Below are 19,521 nucleotides of genomic sequence, written 5' to 3'. Positions count from 1 at the left end.
GGCTCAGTTGGTTAAGCGACTGCCTTCGGCTCAGGTCATGATCCTGGAGTCCCAGGATCGAGTCCCGCATCGGGCTCCCTGTTGTCAGCAGGGAGTCTGCTTCTCCCTCTGACCCTCCCCCCTCATGCTCTCTCTATCTCATTCTCTCTCTCAAATAAATAAATAAAATCTTTAAAAAAAAAAAAAAAAAAAAAAAAACAAACAGGGGAAAGAAAAAAAAAACAGTCCATGTAATTTACCACATGAACAGAATAAAGGAGAAAATACAATTTAAAAAATAATACAATTATTTCAATAGATGCAGGAAAAGCATCTGTAATAATTAAAAACAATTCCTAATAAAGAGTCTCATCAAACCACAAACAGAAGGGAATTCCCTTATCTGAAGAGTACATACCAAAAATGTCTATGGCAAACATCAAAGTTTAAGAAATATTCAATGCTTTTTCTGCTGAGATCAGGAATGAGACAAGTAAGCTAGCTACCACCATTTCTATTGGAGAACAGGTCCTAGATAGTGTAATAAGAAAAGGTATAATTATTGAAAGAAAATAAACCTAGCACTACATTATTTGTAGACAACATAACTGTTATGTTCAAAATCTAAAAGAATCTGCAGATGAACTAGTAGAAATAACAAGTAAATTTAGCAAGCTCATAGATACAAGGTCAATGCACAAAAATCAAATTGTTATAAGGGTAGAATACATTTTATTTTATTTATTTTTTTAACAATTAGTATTTGCCCATTTTTATTTTTTAATTATGTTCAGTTAGCCACTGTATAGTACATAATTAGTTTTTGATGTAGTGTTCAATGACTCATTAGTGAAGTATACCTTTTAAATAACCTTCACAACAATATAAAAATATTGAACACTTACTTAGGAATAACTCTAAAAAATCCTGTCCAAGACTACACAAAAAACTACAACAAAACACCAAAACAAATGAAAGAAAACTTAAATAGAGGGATGTGTCATATATATATGTATTGGAAGACTCAATATTGTAAAATATTAAATCTCCCCAAATTGATCTATTGACTGAATGCAATTCCAATCAAAATCCCAGGATAATATTTTTTCTGATATAAATTGATAAGTTGATTATAAAACTTATATAGAAATGCAAAGGGCCATGGATAACCCTGACAATCTCAATTAAGAACAAAACTACACAATTTAGAATTTACAGCACATACATTAATGTTTATATAAAGCTACTATAGTTAAGACAATATGCTATTAGTGCAAGGATAAACCAACCCATGGATGGAATGAAGAAGAAAAAGACTCATATATTTACACATGGTTCATAACAAAGTTACCACTGCAAATCAGTGGAAAAAGCGTACTCTTCCCAAAAAAGGGCGATGATCCAATTGGAATCCATTTAGGAAAAAAGTAAATCTTGACCTCTATTTCACACCATACATGCAAAACAATTTCAGTGCTATTACAGATTCCGAATGTGAAATATAAAACAATAAAGCTTTTAGAAGACAATATAAAAGTATACGTAGGGGCGCCTGGGTGGCTCAGTCGGTTAAGCATCTGCCTTCAGCTCAGGTCATGATCCCAGGGTCCTGGGATTGAGCCCCACGGTGGGCTACCTGCTCAGCGGAGAGTCTGCTTCTCTCTCTGCCTCTGCCTCTCTCCCTGGCCTTTGCTCTCTCTTTCTCTCTCTCTCAAATAAATAAATAAAATCTTTTTTTAAAAAAGTGTATCATAATGACTTTAGGGTTTGCAAAGACCACAGACACAGAAAGTACTGATCTCAAATGAAATAATTAAAACATTGGCCTTCATTAAAATTAAGAACTTGGCTTCATTTCAACTTACCGTTAAGACAGTTGTATTGAGCATCTTATTTTGAAGAGGTCTGTTATGCAGAATTAGATAACTAAAATGATACCCAAAAAGCTAATAAGGGTATGAAAAGGTGTTGAACATCAACAACCCTCACAAAAGAAATGCAAATTGACAGACACCATGACAGACAGATCCATTACTAAGGCAAGGCAAACCTTGAAAAGAAATGACAATACCAATGGTTAGCAAGGATGTAGAACTGACAGGCTCAGAAGTAGCTCTTGGCTGTGTAAACTGGGACTCTGAAAACTGGCTATATCTATGAAACCGAGACATTCATGTATTTTAGGACCTAGAGATTACACTTCTGAGTAATATCCAACAAGAAATTAGTGATTATTTCCACTAAAAGCATGTTCAAGAATATTCATGAAAGCTTTATTCTCAAAAGTCCCAGACTGTAGGTAACCCAAATGCCCATCAACAGTAGAATGGATACATAATTGTAGTATATTTATACAATGAAATGCCACACAGCAATGAAGATGAAGCATTGCTACATAGAACATAGATGAAGCTTGCAAACATAATGTTATATGAAAGAAGTCAGACACACATCAGTGCCTCCTGTATGATTCCACCAATAAGATGTTCAAAAACAGGTAAAACAAAGCCATAACAAAGACAAAATAGTGCTCTGTGGGTAATGGGGAGGGGAGTGGGTTAAAAATTAGGAAGAAGCTTGAGGGAGGGTTCAGGGGGCTCATTACCAAGTGTGCTCACTCTGTAAAAGTTCGTCAAGCTGTACCCTTACGATTCATGCACTTTTCTCTCATGTATTTTAAGCAATTACAAAGTTTACTTAAAAAGAAAAGCCAATCCACACTGCTCTATTTCCTGGTTAAAGACCATCTTAACCATTTCAAAAGTCCATTTTCTTTCTCTCTCTTTCTCATTGGTAAGAGGTATATATTAGACTAAAATATTAAGGGGGGCGCCTGGGTGGCTCAGTTGGTTGGGCGGCTGCCTTCGGCTCAGGTCATGATCCTGGAGTCCCTGGATCGAGTCCCGCATCGGGCTCCCTGCTCGGCAGGGAGTCTGCTTCTCCCTCTGACCCTCCCCCCTCTCATGTGCTTGCTCTCTCTCATTCTCGCTCTCTCAAATAAATAAATAAAAAATCTTTAAAAAATAAAAAAATAAAATAAAATATTAAGGGACTCTGAATAGTAATCCTGATCATCACTCCCTATCTGTCCATAATAAGCCAATCAAATACTGTGAAATTTAATCTCTTCCAAGTACAAAATAAAGTCAAGTTATTATTTTTTTTTTAATAGGAACACAGGTGGAAATAAGAGAGCATATATATGTGACACAGTAGCCTTCCTTAAAAATGTAACTGCATTTTTATGTGACCCACTGCAAGTCAAGGGAATTAATTATGTGATTCTCTGTCCCAAATATGCTACTATATTTTTGTCTTGTAGAGGTGAGAATTATTATGGAGTGAATTTTTAAAATAATTTACTTAAGATTATAACAGCATTGCTCTGTATTCAGAACAGACTAGAATTCTAATATTCTAGGATATCTAACTTAGGAATTGTGAGTATTTAAACATGGGAGACACATTTAATGTTCGAAGGGGAGGTCATATTTGATTGTTAAGCATTAATGATGAGACACTAGATCTGAACCAGAGCCCTTGTCAGCTCTGCTCCCTCCCAAGAGCCCACCTGAACCACTATGAGTGGGTCCCAGTTACCATCTCTCTCCCCACTCCACATGGTCCTTCCATAAGTTTAAAGATAAACACAGCTAGTAAAACATCCTTTTACATGGGGGTAAAATGTAAAATTAGTAAGTTTTTAAATTTTGTGATTTTGTCTGAACACCCAAAAGAGTCCTAAGAATTTTTCAAGTATTTAAATTATGTCCTTGACTCTCATTTGCATTAGGTTTTTAACGACAATGCAGTGGGACAAAGGTACAGAAGATTATCTCTTCATTATCCAAAATGAGGTCAAGAATGAAAATCCTCAAGAACGAAATCATCTTAGATTCATTGCTTTTAAAAAATCCAAGAAGAGTATTTCAGCTTTTACATTTCAAATTGTATTAACAAGTTGATGCAGTGAAAGACCAAGAAAATGGGGGCAATGCTCTGTGTCTCCGGTTTCCTCATGGAGGGAGCTCACAAGGCTCTACTTCCGGAGCTGGAGAGGGCATGTGTCAGGAAACAGGTTCAAGAGCCTGCAGTGTGCCCCGGGCGCCTAGCTGCCCTCTCAGAGAACCAGGGCACAGGGTGGGGCAGAGGTGCTGCGTGCGGAAGCCATTGTGTGTGCCAGATGTTTGTGCAATTACAATAAAAAATCCCAATATTACCGGTTAAAATCCAAAACTAAGCATCTGTGACACTTACGGGAAAAATTTTGAACCAAGTTGAAAAGCAAGGTATTTTCAACGTGACATAAAACACTTTTTCTTTGGACAAAAGCTAAACCTGCATACACAAAGCATTTATGCTTCTTTTGAGAAAAAGAGGATCACAGAGTATTTCTGAATTCAAAAAGCCATTTGTCCCCAATATGGACTGACAGAATTTTATATAAAAACTGGAAAAGTTCAATGAGAAGGATTTAAATCTGCTACAGAAAAGAAACATTCCTAAAAACGTGAAGGGAAGAAATGAGAAGAAAGCTTTAAAAAAACAAAACAAAACAAAAAAAACTTCTCTGCTCCTGAACGTAAAGAATCATCCTAATTTACTGTTATATAATGGACTACCACAAAAAGTAAAGTATTTGAATAAATTCTCCATGGGGAAGAAATTCCATGCCATTCAGAAAAATTTCCTTAGATACTTATGGAAAAGAGGCTGGACTTCAATTGCATATTTCTAACACAATTACTTGCAAAAGATAATGTGTGAAATATATTTTGTGTTTTTTTTTTTTACACACTATAAAATTTTTGAAATGCACTATTTTCTCTGAATATATTTATTTATAACCACTGGATTATCTTGCATTAATTTAATAGCTGTACATTTTTACAACCAAGATTTTCCAAAAAAATAAACATCTTCTTCTAACTTTAGAGTCACACTGTACATTTTCTCTTTTCATATAGTCTTTCTTAACACTAAGAGGTTACTGCCAGTGAGGACCGGGAGAAAGCCCTAAGCACAGGCCAAACATATCAAACCCCAGATTCATCTTTGTGACACTTAGGCCCCAAAAGCAACATAGGATTGGCCAAAAAAAATTCCCGTTTTTTTCACTATTCTAATTTTTCTCTTTCTATATTCAAATAGGAGGCCAAGAAAGATCAGTTATGAAGCCACAGAAAATAGACAGTGTATCTCTAGAAATAACAACTTCAATGTTTAAATGCAAATAAGCATCAGCATTAGCCATCCGTTTGGTTTATTGGCAATTGATTCACAAAACATTTGAAAACTTGAAACCTTTTAAAACTTGAAACATTTTACAACTTAGGAGGTGAATAGAACTAGAACTCTTAGGGAAAACAAAGGGTGAAGAATTAAAGCACATTATGTATAAATGGGTTACTATGCTATATTTTATATGATTTATATAATTTATATTAAATAAATTTGGGGTTTAAAAGTAGATAGTATATAATGTAGTACTTCATTTATACCCAGACCTGGTCTTACAACAGATAATTTAGTTCACAAATACTTATGTAATCTGACTGTATGTTGTGCATTTTGTAAGCACTGATCACATAAAAACAAATAGGTGTTAAACGCTCCCTCCTTTTAGATGTCCACATATTAAGGAAACAAATGGCAACATAACTAAGGTATCAATGTAAAAAGTGCTAACACACTGAACAGAATTCATATTCATGGAGCACATCTATGGGGACAGGCTCCATTCTAAGTTGATACTTGTCAACACACATCAATATATTTAACTCTTACAATGACTCCATGACTGCATTATGCTCGTGGGGAACTGAGGTACATGAGCTTTAAGTAACTTCCTCAAGTTTACACAGCTTGGAGGTAGAGTAAGAGTTCAAGCCCACACACTCGGAATCCAGCCTAAATTCTTAACCACTTCTGTACCCAATACAGAATTACACAGTGTGTGCTTTAGAGAATTAAGTCTTCAAAAAATAGAAAAGGCTTCACCAAAGTACACAAAATACACTCAGTTTGGAGTCATCTTATTGTATCTGTTTCCTGATACTCCAGGATGAGTTATAGACCCCCTCTTTACATTTTCATTCACGCACTGTTTATTGTGCCCTAACTAATTATTCTCAGTGCCATACAGCTGCGAACAAGACCGTCGCAAGGCCTCATCAGCCTTAGTGTCCAGGAATGGGGTCTGACGATAAACAACAAGAGAAAGAAGGAGAATAAGGTGGTTAAAAAAGAGCAAAGGGGGGAACAGGAAATATTAGAGGGTGAATGTGAGAAAGGGTGGCCAGAAAGCGTTCCCTGAGAAAGAGACATTTGAATAAAGACCTCTAACAGAGAAGAGGTGACCATCTCTACACTTCTTAGTATAATAAATTTCCTTGTTTTAAGTTGTTCATTGCAGCCAAAAACATTCCAATTAATACTCACCCTACCCATAGGTTTGTCATGAAGATTAAATGAGAAAACTGGTACAATGCACTTAGCATAGTGCCTGGCTCACAAGAAGAATTCAAAAAATGCTATTATTATTATTATTGCTCTCATTTTAATAAGGTCATGACATCAACTATAGGAAGAATCTCCAGTCCACTCATGTTGGGAGTCCAAGACCACCACGGGACAGTCCATCAGCTGGATGCCTAACAAATAACCAATTCTGGAATCAATGTATTAGATATTACAACTGAAGCCTAACGTATAAAAATACTACTCACAACAATCTTCCATGACCTATTAAGTACTCTGCTTGTGGAGGACATCAAAAGATTCACCAAAATAGACGCAGGAAGCCTGATGCCCTGGCAGAGCGCTGGGTGGCAGTAGATGGTGGAGGGGGCAGCTCACTCTCTGCAGACTTCACTTTCTGGCAGTTCCATGTCTATTTTTTGGCTGCAAGGAAAGTGTTTACTTCTCCGTCTATGAACAGATGATTTTCCATAGCTCTGGGGTTTTAAAAGGTCAGCAGTGATAAAAGGCTTAGGAAGAGCTCTTGAATTTCTCTGCTACTATTATGAATTTCTTTATAAAAATGTTGATATACGGAAGACAATCAAGCAATGCATGGAAAATATGTATTCCAGATCCAAAAGCAGCTTATTCCAGCAAAATTTCCTCAGCCTTCTCCCTAATGATTTAAACATCCATTTTCACTCACTTCTGCAGAAGTACATTCACGGGAGGAGTGAGCGTGAAGAACAGTAGCCTTTATAGCAGGAAGTCGTTTCCCTTCTTTACCTGGAATATTGTAGGATCCTTTTCCTTTTTTACATGTGGGGGGGAAAAGGATCTTATTGCTAACCTAAGTTCTTTTTCTTTAGAAAAGAAACACTCAGGTTGTATTCTCTTACTAGATTTTTCAATTTCTGACCCTAAAGCTATTAAAAAAAAAAACACACCCAAAAACAAAAAAACAACAAAAAAATAAACACAAAAACTAAAAAAAAAAAACAAAAACCCAAAAAACCTAAAGCTCTTTGGGCCAAGTAGCCAGATGTAATATATTACATCCTACTTGACTAAATCATTTTAATTTTTTTTTTAAAGATTTTATTTATTTATTTATTTGAGAGAGCGAGAATGAGAGAGAGAGAGAGAGCACATGAGAGGGGGAAGGTCAGAAGGAGAAGCAGACTCCCTGCTAAGCAGGGAGCCCGACGTGGGACTCGATCCCGGGACTCCAGGATCATGACCTGAGCTGAAGGCAGTCGCTTAACCGACTGAGCCACCCAGGCACCCTTGACTAAATCATTTCAAAAAATATTTTCTCCTTGGTGATAGATATGAAGTTATATCTCCATGCCACAAAGCCACCAACTGCCTTGGCTCACTGTCAGCAATGGTTTTATACTTTCTTTCTATACTTCTCAGTAGAAAATGTACCTAATATTCTGAAAACAAAACCATGCTTGCTTCAGATTAGTTTTTATTTCTTCGATTTGGCAAAAGTTGCCTTTACCCGTACTTTCTGGTTCCAATGAACACAAAATTAGCCTCAGAGTTTAAACCTAACTTCTTTAGGCTTTTTAAAAATTTTTTTAGTAATGTCTACACCCAATGTGGGGCTCGAACTCACAACACTGAAATCAAGAGTCACAGGCTCTTCTGAGCCAGCCAGGCGCCCGCCCCTCTTTTAGTCTTTCTGATATCACTGTTCTCAGTAAAGTTCGGGAGGTCAGCCATCCTGACCACTTGCCTCTGATTACGTTCTCCCTTTCCAATGAGTGAGTTAGCAAGAAGCAGTTTTTAGAAGATACCCTAAAAAGTTATAGGATTAGAATCTCTAGAGCTATTTAACAACAGGGCTGGATTCTTTGAATATGCTGGGATTCAGTGTTCAGGCTACATGTTTATAAGAAGTCTTCTTCCAATCTTTTTAGATGTCAAATTCTGAATCAGCATTAGAATTGTCTTGAAAGTGGGAGCAGAAGCTTCTGATCACAGAGCCTGTCTGAGGTATTATTTTAAAAAGTAAGAAATAACATCCAGGGGAGGAAAATATAGGAGAAAACAGAATTAAAATTAAGGGTTTTGATTTTTCCTTTCTTATGATAAACAGGGAATTCTAGAAATGCCTGACTTCTAAAAACAAAGGTTATTTTCAAGAGCAGTTTCAAGTTCACAGTAAAATTTCACTGAAAGTTCCCATGTTCCCCTCCTGTCTCCCCAACTCCCCATCCTCTTGCCCAGGCTCCCCCACTATCAACATCCCTGAACATTTGTTATGACTGATGAACATACACTGACACGTTATTATCAACCCAAGTCCATAGTTTACATTAGGGTTTGCGCTCGGTAATGGACTTTGATTTGTACTCCCCCGCCGAAAGAGAATTCATGTGGGCAAGAGGCTAACGGCCCTCAGCAGACAATCTCATGCCCTCCGGTCTATTTATTGACAAGCTATTATCCCTCAGCCAGGGGATGACCAGTGTAAAAAAGGGTACCTGATAAGGCTTCACTTGTTACCCAGACACAAAATTTCTCTGATTTCTCTCAATACGGAGGCAGAATGGCCAACTCAGCCCACCCAAGTTAGTAAGACAGCAGCTTTCCATTCCTTGCTCCAGCCCTCAGATCTCCCTCACCCTGCTCTACTTCCTGTTCCCACAGGGCTTCTGTCTTTCTAGCCTATTATGTAGTTTATGAGAAAGCAGGAATTGTTGTTGTTCACCGACATAGCCCCCGTACGAGAACGGTGGCTGGCACCTAGCATACACTTAATATTTGTCAAATGAATGAATGAGGATGCTTTCTAAAAGACAAGGCTTCAGGGAGGGATTTTGGCCATGGTTTGGAGGCCTAATTAGGCATGACTACCCAGGTTCTGTAAGCCAGCAGAGCTGTGTTGCTGGGCTCCTTTAGGTTCCTGCTAGATCAGCGTGGCCCTTCTAAGGTGTGAACAGGCTGGAAAGCAGTGAGGTCTAGACATGTCCCCAGCTGCACTTGTTGTTGTATAAACACTCATTCAACCTGGATGCCCAACTGAGAGAGCACCACGGCCCCTGGCCAGAGCAGCATACAAAGACCCACGCACGGCATGATGCCAAGTAAGAGGCTGGTTTGGTGGGGCGGGCGTCAGGGGACAGACGTGTGACACTTAGGAATCTGACGGCCACACGTTTCCCTACTCTCCCACTCACACACATTCTGCTGTCGAGGATGAACCCAAACCCTGGGTCAGTTTACACATGGGATGATAAATATTTTTCATGAGTTAAAGCTCTGCAACAACAACAACAACAAAAAACTAAAAGAGCAAAAGAACTGTGATTTTTTAAACACATGAATAAGATAAATTGGGACATAAAACTGAACTTAGTGAAAAAGGTAAAAAGTTTCCTTTGCTTTTCTACATAAGATAAACACTCTAGCTAAAGGACACAGAGGTGGTGGCAGGAGGAGATGAACCACAGTTCTAGGAAGAAAGGGAAGCAGAGAAGAGGAAGTCCATCAGAAGAGTCCAGTTTCCCTGCACTTTTCCAACACCCACGTGTGAGATGGGTGAAAAATGACCTGACCTGCATAATATATCATGTTTCAACCTGTGCTTATTTATTTATTGGGGGGGGGAGGGGAGATAGAGAGAGAAAGAGAATCTTAAGCAGGCTCCACACCCAGTGCAGAGCCCAATATATGGGGCTCGATCTCACAACCCTGAGATCATGACCTGAGCCAAAATCAAGAGTTGGACACTTAACTGGTTGAGCCACGCAGGCACCCAAATAACCTGTATTTACTTATATCCCTAAAGCATAACTATGTTATATTGTTTAAAGGCAAAAAGATAATTTTCTGTATGTACTATTTACTTATTTATCCCAGATTCCGCTCCTGGAAGGTAGGTTCCAAGTGGACAAGAGCTGTGTTTTGCCCGGCACAAGACAGGCACTCAGTAAATGAATAGATGAATTAACAGCTCACCCGCCACATACTTCCCACTCTACTCCAATTGAATTTCAAAGAACACTGTTGTTCTTCATGTCCGGTAGGAGAATCAAGGTGTTCCTCCTTCCTCTATCAGGTACATGTTCCCAGAACACCACATACAGAAGGGGAAGGAAGGATGCAGTGGTGCTGTTTTTATTTCTATACAATCTGCCATGCTACCTGATACCTGAGATAGTTTATGCTGATGGAGTATGCCTCTCCACTGTGGTTCAGTAACTGGGAGCAGATACCAACGAAGCCACTGGAAATCAGGGACGGGCCCTCTTCCCTCAGCTGGGAGGGATGCAGGTAGCCCAGCTTAGGGCAGGCTATCCCAGCCCTGCGTCCTCAAGTCTCCAGCTGCCTAACCCCGAAGTTCAGAAATAAGCTGGTGGGAGGGCATGAGGAGAGCCAGTCACTTCTCAGTGTTAACTCAAGTACTATGCACATCAGTTCCACAGCTAAACCCTGATCACGTGGGCTGGCTTCATCCTACACCACAGCCAGGGGTAGAATCAGGACATTCTGCTACTGCCACAAGTTTCAGGCTAAGTCCAACAAAGGAAAATTTGGACCAGTTTAATGCAGTGGAGTAAGCCCATAAAAAATGAAAGCTTTGCAAAGCTTCTTCTAGAAAGAGAATAACATGCCTAGGGAGATTTCTAGTTATACTGCCATATATCAGCACAGTATTCTAAATTACCTATTTTATTACTTATAAAATTGTCCAGTTTCTAGAGTAAAAAAATATGGACCAAGTGTCAAAGAAAGTATACTAAATAGTGTAAATAGTAGTAAAAGTACTAGAAGTTTTCTAAAAACACATTTTAAAATTCAAGTCTTTGCCAAGTAGATGCCTAACAAAACTAGAACTGCAGGTAAATTACAGTGATTATATCAGTATTTAAAAAGTATTTTTAAATCAGTAAAAAAAAAAAATCAGTATTTAAAAAGACACGGAATTAAAAGAAAATCGCTAAGTACAAAAGACAAAATGGATGCAAAAGTATTTATATTGGTATATTCTTCTGGAACAGTAACTTTCGCTAGTGAGCATGTGAGGTGACCTGCAGTTTCTTCTGAACATCATTTCTGCATGGCACCACCATTGGTAGTTATAACATGGACCATTTTTCAGGGAAGGAAGCCCTTCTAATCCATGTTTCAGACCCAAATGAAGAATCAAACCTGCATTTTTCTGGAATGCGGGGAAATGTGCCTTCTGCCCATTGGTGTCATCAGTGACTCAGATGGGCTAGCACCCTGACCCTCTGCCAGGGCATGCCACCGTCTCTGCAGAACAATGGATGTATTCACGCAGGGTCTTTCGTAAGAACTCTAGGCTCAAGGTCTAAATATAAGATCCAGGTAAAACTCGAATCACTGTACCACGGAATCCTTGCAAACCTCTCATGGCCACCTTGAATGATGTTTTTCCCGATTTCCCAACTTCTGATGGCTTCCAAACCCCTCAAAATCCGCTTGCTCAAACCACACCCCACACTATCTCTCTTTCACTTGAAGCCAAATCTGGCATCAATGTTTTGTCTACTCAGCAGGAGAGCAATTTCAACAATCGCCTGCTTTTTATAAGATCAGTTTATTCTTCCCAATATAATAATTACTTTCAGATGAACCTGGTCGCTGTTCCTTGGCTTGCTTCCACTGTGGTACGAGCAAGGAGAGGAGGCAGTTCCTGCTGTGCTCTTTTTTAGAGCGAAGAATTTGGGTTCTATCATAGGTCCAGGACAGAACCTTTGCAATTTACTTCTTTCCAACTTAGCTGGCTTTTGATAACCTAGGTGCTCCAAGAGATGGACTGAAATTATGATTACGGACACCTTCTCAGTTTCCTTTTAAAAAGGTTCAGGTGAATTATTCCTCAACTTATCAAACTATAATAAATCATTAAGAACATAAATCTTATGAATACAAACAGTGCCGTATCCCTACAAACATGCAGAGGTTGCAAAGAGAAAGCCAACGCTCTTATCTTAATGTCTTACAACACAATTAGCTTTCAAGGAGATAATAAATACCAATGGGCAAGAACATACACCAACCTACAGCTAAGGATGTTAGAGAAATAACGAAAATCTGCTGACAGTGGTACAGAGAAGAACCACACATGTTCACAATGATGAAGACGATCTGTATGACCCTGAACCAAAACTGGCAGAGTCTTGAGTTATATCAGGGAGGTTGCTTATAGCTTTCCCCACGTGGACCTGAAATCATCATGTCCTGCATGTTTCCACTAATTAATTCACAGTAATGGAATCACCCGTGAGTATTTTCATCATCATAACCTTAGGTTATCCTATGTGTAAATCCCAGCAATTCCTGAGCTGTGAGGAGTCACCTTGATGCATACATGCTTGGAGGCCTTAAATCATGAGTATCTCATAGTGTCTTCCAGCCTTTGCCTGCTTCAACAGAAAGCAATCTCCTCTCTGCTTTATCATGAGATAATTATAGGCCTCCTGACGGTTTATCTTACCTTCACACGTATGGCCATCTGCAGAAATTGAGAAACCCTGTTCACAGACACAGTGAAAAGAACCTTCTGTGTTGAGACACTCTCCATGAGGACCACAGCGTCCGGGCCGTTCACATTCATTAATATCTGCAATTGAAAAGAGTTCCAAATATGTGAAAAAAATTTTTTTTCCTTTGGTTTCATATGATAGCAGACATACAGTAAGCAAATCTATTACAAAAGCGTCAGACACTTATTCTATGGCCAAAATGTACTATTTGTACATATACCAGACCACAAGTTGGATTGTTTTAAGAGATAAACTACTTTGGTTCAATCATATGAATAAGCCAATGTTCAACCATTTTCTTTTTTTTTTAAAGATTTTTTTTTTTTTTAAATTTGACAGAGAGATAGAGAGCACAAGTAGGCAGAGTGGCACGCAGAGGGAAAGGGAGAAGCAGGCTCTCTGCTGAGCAGGGAGCCCGATTTGGGGCTCATCCCAGGACCCCGGGATCATGACCTGTGCCAAAGGCAGATGCTTAACCAACTGAGCCATCCAGGCGCTCCTCAACCATTTTCAATTTACAAAGAAAAAGGCATTTTCATTTTCAGACGTTCAACCTGAATGTACTTTTTTTTTTTTAAGACCTATTGGAGGCTTGAGGAACACTAACAAACAACTCCTCTGAGAAATAGTCTTCATCTGTGAGCATGCTGTGTTCTTGTGCTCTCCCAGAGCCATGCACACAATCCTGATGGAGCCCCACAGCATCATGTCACCTCCACACCGACTGACCCCCACGATGTGAACTCCTTAAGGGCAAAACTGGACATGTCTTACTGATAGTCTTTGGTCCCTAAAGTGGCCCTTCACAAATGTCTGAATATATAAATGAAATAGCCTCTAATCTGTAATTGGTTGAAAATGGATAGAAGACATAAAATACAAGAAAAAGAAGGCCTTTTAGATCAGGGAAGTTTTAATCATTTGCACAGCTTTGTGATGATGCAATTCGTGAGTGAAGGTCAAGGGCTTAGTACAGTGCCTAAATACCACAAAGGGTCAGAAAGTGGTAGCTACGATTATTAACACTCATGAACAAATAATGCTGTACACGTGTGTTGACCATCTTAGCACAAGCCTTGTGCTGACCTGCTTGTTCTCAATGAAGTGTGATTACACTCCCCATGGCCAGGGTCATGACGCACTCCTAAACACTTTCAGTGCATGAAGTGAAATGTTCTATCAAACCAGTGCTAATTATTGTGGATACAAGTGCTTATAGTGACAACATAAGGAATCCTAGAGAATGGTCACTTACTCACAATGGTACTGACATATGCAACTACCTGTCTGCACTGTGTTTTAATCAATGTTTTACTCAGTTGTGTCCCTTATTACACTGATGGCTCCTTGAAGAGAACTACATATTTGAATGGAGTCCCCAACTCCTAGTACAGTACATTCATAGTGTATTAGGGATGTTTGCCCACCACAAAATCTGTTATGTTCACTCTCTCCTAATTAAACCATGATTGGTTAAGGTACTCTTATTTAACTAGGGCCATGAAAACTATCACAGGTCCTCGGCACCCTACAGGCAGGAGCCCTACTAAGGCCATTTTCTTCCCTTTCTGAAGTCTCCTTTACCTCTCAGTAAAGAGGTCCTTGATACATCTTCTTAGAAGTCCATTTTTAATTCAATTAAAACCATTTACTGAATGCTTCCTATGAGAAGGTTGAACAGGCTGGGGCCCTCGCCATTATGAGGCTCACAGTATAACAGGGGAGGTAGGAGCCAACATGCATAGTTGTAAAGCTTAATGGGCACATGGAAAACATGGATTATGAGCCCTTCCCAGTGACCTCTAAAACATGCTTACCCATCAACCCTACAGTTCTCCTCCATAAAGTCATCCCTTTCTCTGCACCCAGGATCTCCTGGTGCTCTTCTTTTTGCTCTACTCACCTCACTGTGTGACAGATATTCTGGCAACACCACTGATTTATTCATCTGTCTATATCAATCCTTAACTCTTTACCATTCCATCTGCCATATATTCGCACTAGTTGGCCTATCCACTGCTGAATCAAAATAAGAAACCAAGCAGGAATTACTCATATTTCTTAACAATCCTCCCACTCTTGTTATTGTCACTACTTTAAGAGCATTTTGAGGAAGAGCAATGGATCATTTTCTACTTGACTATTTCTCAATGTGACTTCACCCTGTGACATCCTTCACTTCTTTTATAAAATCTCTGATACCTTTTATGATTTGTCCCTACCCACTGGTAATACCTTAGACTGGTCATCTTTTTTGAACTCTGACCTTCTCTTGGCTTTTAGTTTCATTCTTTCCAACCTGCTGCCTTGAGTTACCTCTATCTGGGCAACAAGGTTCAATAAAGTTCTACTGGCCTGGGGGGCAAGCCCAAGGTCCATATCCACCTTGTGGAGCCCAACAGGTTATCCAAACCTCCTCCTTATTTCATCCTATGTCTCAATGTGGTCCTTTAAAAGCTGCCAACTTGCAACTTTGCATAGGGAATAATGTGCATGAAGTGCTTGCTTCAAGAGAAGTCACTGATTAACAAATAATTGTCTAAAAAGTTTGATGACAGGAACTGAAGACGAATTCCCAGACTTTTTTCCAGGAAACCGCTAAGAAAGAACAACATGAATATCTGGAACTGGAGAAACATATGCATTCAATTTGGGTTGTACTTATTGAAGCATTTTTAAACTATGCTGCTAGTAACTCAGCCGAAAGCCAGACTATATTTAAGTTGGGTTTCTTTCATGGGTCCGAGATTCCACAGAAATTCACAATTTCGCATGTGTAAGTCAAAACGCAAAACTGAAGTGTGTGTTCCGAATCTCAAATGTATGCTGTCACATTCCTACAGAGACTATTAACATGGAATTTCCATGCTGTCTGTATATCAGCATTAATTTTGCTGCGGGAAGAGACTCTTACACTTCCAACTGAAAATGCCTTACTCAATATGGAACTATCTTCAGATTATTAGGTAAAGTTTAAAGCTTATGTCTATCACACACTGTCATTCGTGTGTGTCCCATGGTTATCAGCACTGGTATCAATCACATTTTCAGCATTAAAACAAACTCTAAAATCTACGCCTATGTACAGAATGTGACCTGGCCATGAGATTAGACAGAAGTAGGCTAGTAACTTCAGGTGGACTGAAAGATCAGAAGGCTGCTTCTAGCGACATAGCCAAAGGAGAGGATTTAAAACAAGATGAGTGTACGTTGTCATTATAAACAGCCTCTAATCAGGGAAAGGTGGGTGATGGAACAGATTCATAGATAATAATCTAAACAGTACTAAAACCTGCTTCAGGAATATTTTTCATTTGTTTGGATTTAAGTTTTTTAAGCAGACATATTACTTTAAGGATTTACAGTTAAAAAACATGTTTGGAGAAGTGACATATTAGAGTTGATATCAAATCACAAACAAATTTAATGTATTGAGAGAAGACAGTAGTATAATTAATAAATCAGATGGCTAAATTACTTCCTTATGATTTAACTCTAAAAGTTTATGAAATCTGCAATATGCAATCATTGTCCATTTACAGAAGATTTAGTTTGCCTCTATTTGGTCAAAAACTGTGGAAGAGAAGAATGAGAAAAGAAAGTATTGCTTTTAAACCCAAATGTCTATAATAAAAAAACAGGATACTGGGTTTTTTTTAGGGGGCAACTCTTGGCATTTTATATAAATCAAGATTCATTTGAAGATGTAAAAGTTCTAATATTCGCACAGCAATTTTATAATTCAAATATTTCTTCTCCGTTGCATTAAATCCAAGCACATTTACTTTCTGCATTGAAAATACTGAAAAATTTAAATTCACCTTACTGCATCACAATGGTAAAGGAATATAGGACAGCAAATGAGGTACATCACAGTATAGTTAAATCTTGGATCGGTAAGTAAATCAATTTTAAAAGATCTCGAGGCAAAGGTCCGTGTCTTTGGTATCACAGTGACGTACAGCTGGGTGTGGACAATGCTACGGATATAGGGTATAGTGTGATTCTAGTGCTACATCTTAGACAGTATGCACCATCTTCCCTTTCAAGTACTATACATCCGGGACATGAGAGAGAAGACACAATTGATGACAATCCAGAATTAAAAAGTTATTCATGTCCAGGAGCAGTGGATAAAGAAGAACTCCAACAACCTCTACTTATATGTACTTTGGGATACACTTCACAGTTCGTTAATGGAGGGGAAACAACTAGGAAAAAAAATTATCCAAGTAGCAGAAATAAGTAAGTATAAAGATAAAGATAAGTGAGAGTCTTTGGTGGAAGAAATAGGCATGGATTTCTTAAGACTAATAAAAAGGAAAACTGGGAGGGCAGCCAGGTAGAGCTAAAAATGTTGAGATGAAGGATCTAAACAATCTGATTTTTTAGTCCCAGCATCACCAATAACTCAGCGTGCTATACTGGGGGAAAAACACTGAATCTCACAGGCTTCTTTCTTTTCACTATAAATGTAGTAATTATTGGTAGGGCAACACAGGGAAGAATTGTGGGAAAAGATCCTGGGTTCAAATCTCAAGGGAGGAGCATGCTAATTAATTTCTCTGAGCCTCAGTTACTCATGTACAAAATGGATATAAGAAAAGCTGCCTCTTAAATTCTCCACAAATCCATGAGCTACCCAAAGCAACTGGCACATAGTAGGTGTTCAATTAAAGCTCTTGTGGTTGGTGCTGTATTCTTATCCGTACCTTGCATCCTCTATACCTTTGTTTGGGAGATGAAATGTGATAGCACTTTGAAGAAATAATAAAATCCTGTCCTCTATACCTCTATAATTTTGACCAAATTATTAATGAGGTGTTTTTTTTTTTTTTTTTTTTTAGGAAGAGGAAAAAGCTGAATACTGGATAAAAACAGGGATCAAGGAAAGGATGGATAAATACCAACTATGAGATAAAATGAAATATACCCACGAAGGACATAAAAAAAGCCAGAAGATAATTTTTAATCTAGCACCAAGACTGGCCCATGGAAGGAACAGCAATTTCAGGTGATCTCAGTTACCACAGAAGCTTGCAAAGCTAGGGCACAATTCCAAAATGCTTGAGTTTCAGTTAACATGGAGTACAAAGTAAGAACTTCCCATACTTGATGCAGACCCAAGAAAGAGATTTTTAAAACTATAAATTGGCATAGCTCATTTATATATAAATGGGTAAAGCCACAGACTACCATCAGGAAGCACCACAGAACTGAACAACGATGTAAATCAGGACTAAAAAGCAGAGAAGTACCTTGACATCCTTTATTGTCATTTAGCTGGAATCCATCTGGACAAGTACAATCATATGACCCTTCAGTGTTAATGCAGTCTCCTCCTTGGCAAACACTGTTGTCCTCCAAGCATTCGTTGATATCTGTAAGTCAATTTTAAAAATTTAAAAGATGGAATAAACTATATTAAAAAAAATTAAGCATTACTCTTACACACAAAAATCACGTAAATGAACATTATTTTACATTTTTACAAGAATATCATTTTTAATGGAAGACAGCTTTTTAACTTTTGATTTTTAAAAATGAAACATTTTGAAAAGATTTTGGCTTTGAACAATAAAGTTTTAACATCAAATGAAATTTGGAAGAGAAACCGTCAAAGTCTTGTACTAAACAATTTACTTGTCTATGTTCTTGGTAACAACAGGGAATAAAAATATTCTTTAAATATGTATTAAGAGGGACACCTGGGTGGTTCAGTTAGTTAAGCATCTGCCTTTGGCTTGGGTCATGATCCTGGGGTCCTGGGATTCAGCCCAGAGTTGGGCTCCCTGCTCAGCGAGGAGTCTGCTTGTCCCTCTCTCTCTGCCCTCCTCCGCTTGTACTCTCTCTCTCTCTCTTAAATAAATAAATAAAATCTTTAAAAAATAAATAAATAAATATGTATTAAGAATATCCTGAGCATCTAGGGGTGCCCGGGTGGCTAAGTCAGGTAAGCATCCCACTCGATTTCAGCTCAGGTCATGATCTCAGGGTCCTGAGATTGAGCCCCAACACAGACTCTGCATTGGGTATGCAGTCTGCTTAAGATTCTTTCTCTCCCTCTGCCCCTCCCCACCCCCCTCTGCCTCCCTCTCTAAAAAATAAGTAATAAATATAGAAAGTGAGTGGGGGCACCTGGATGGCTCAGTCAGTTAAGTGTCTTACTCTTGATTTTGGCTCAGGTCATGATCTCAGGGTCATGAGACCAAGTCCTGTGTGGGGCTCATACTAGGCATGGAACCTGATTACGATTCTCTCTCTCTCTCTCTCTCCCTCTGCCCTTCCCCCACCTCTCTCCCTCTCAAAAAAGAAAAAAGAAGAATATCTTGAGCATCTATTTATACAAGATCCTGTACTCTGCATTGTAAGAAAAATTTTAAAGTATTTGACATGATTTCTTCTCCCAAACAGAAATGATTTAAATTATATTAATAAAAATAAGCACAAAATATTACATTGCTTTGTAAGTCCAAGCAAATTCAACCTGAGAGTTGCCAAAATATATAATAACTTGTCAAAAGAATAGTACCAACTTCATGTGTCACATGGA

The 19,521-nt window shown here is 38.5% G+C and overlaps 1 protein-coding gene across 8 annotated transcripts in view; it reads right to left on the bottom strand.

Annotated features, from left to right (window-relative positions):
- The window catches only part of LTBP1 (latent transforming growth factor beta binding protein 1), a 389,228-nt gene that overhangs the window by 63,337 nt on the left and 306,370 nt on the right, over positions 1 to 19,521 (bottom strand). For all 8 annotated transcript variants that reach the window (XM_032410265.1, XM_032410266.1, XM_032410267.1 and 5 more), the window contains 2 exons: positions 18,227 to 18,349; positions 12,920 to 13,045 (listed from right to left, as the gene is read on the bottom strand). In XM_032410265.1, the coding sequence (XP_032266156.1) occupies positions 12,920 to 13,045; positions 18,227 to 18,349 (249 nt within the window). The remainder of the gene's footprint in view (positions 1 to 12,919; positions 13,046 to 18,226; positions 18,350 to 19,521) is intronic.

This window comes from Phoca vitulina, unplaced genomic scaffold (genome assembly GCF_004348235.1).
Source record: "Phoca vitulina isolate PV1807 unplaced genomic scaffold, GSC_HSeal_1.0 scaffold12, whole genome shotgun sequence".
NCBI classification, from domain to species: Eukaryota; Metazoa; Chordata; class Mammalia; order Carnivora; family Phocidae; genus Phoca; species Phoca vitulina.
Note: the sequence above shows the minus strand (reverse complement) of the source record. Positions and strands in the feature narration are given on the sequence as shown.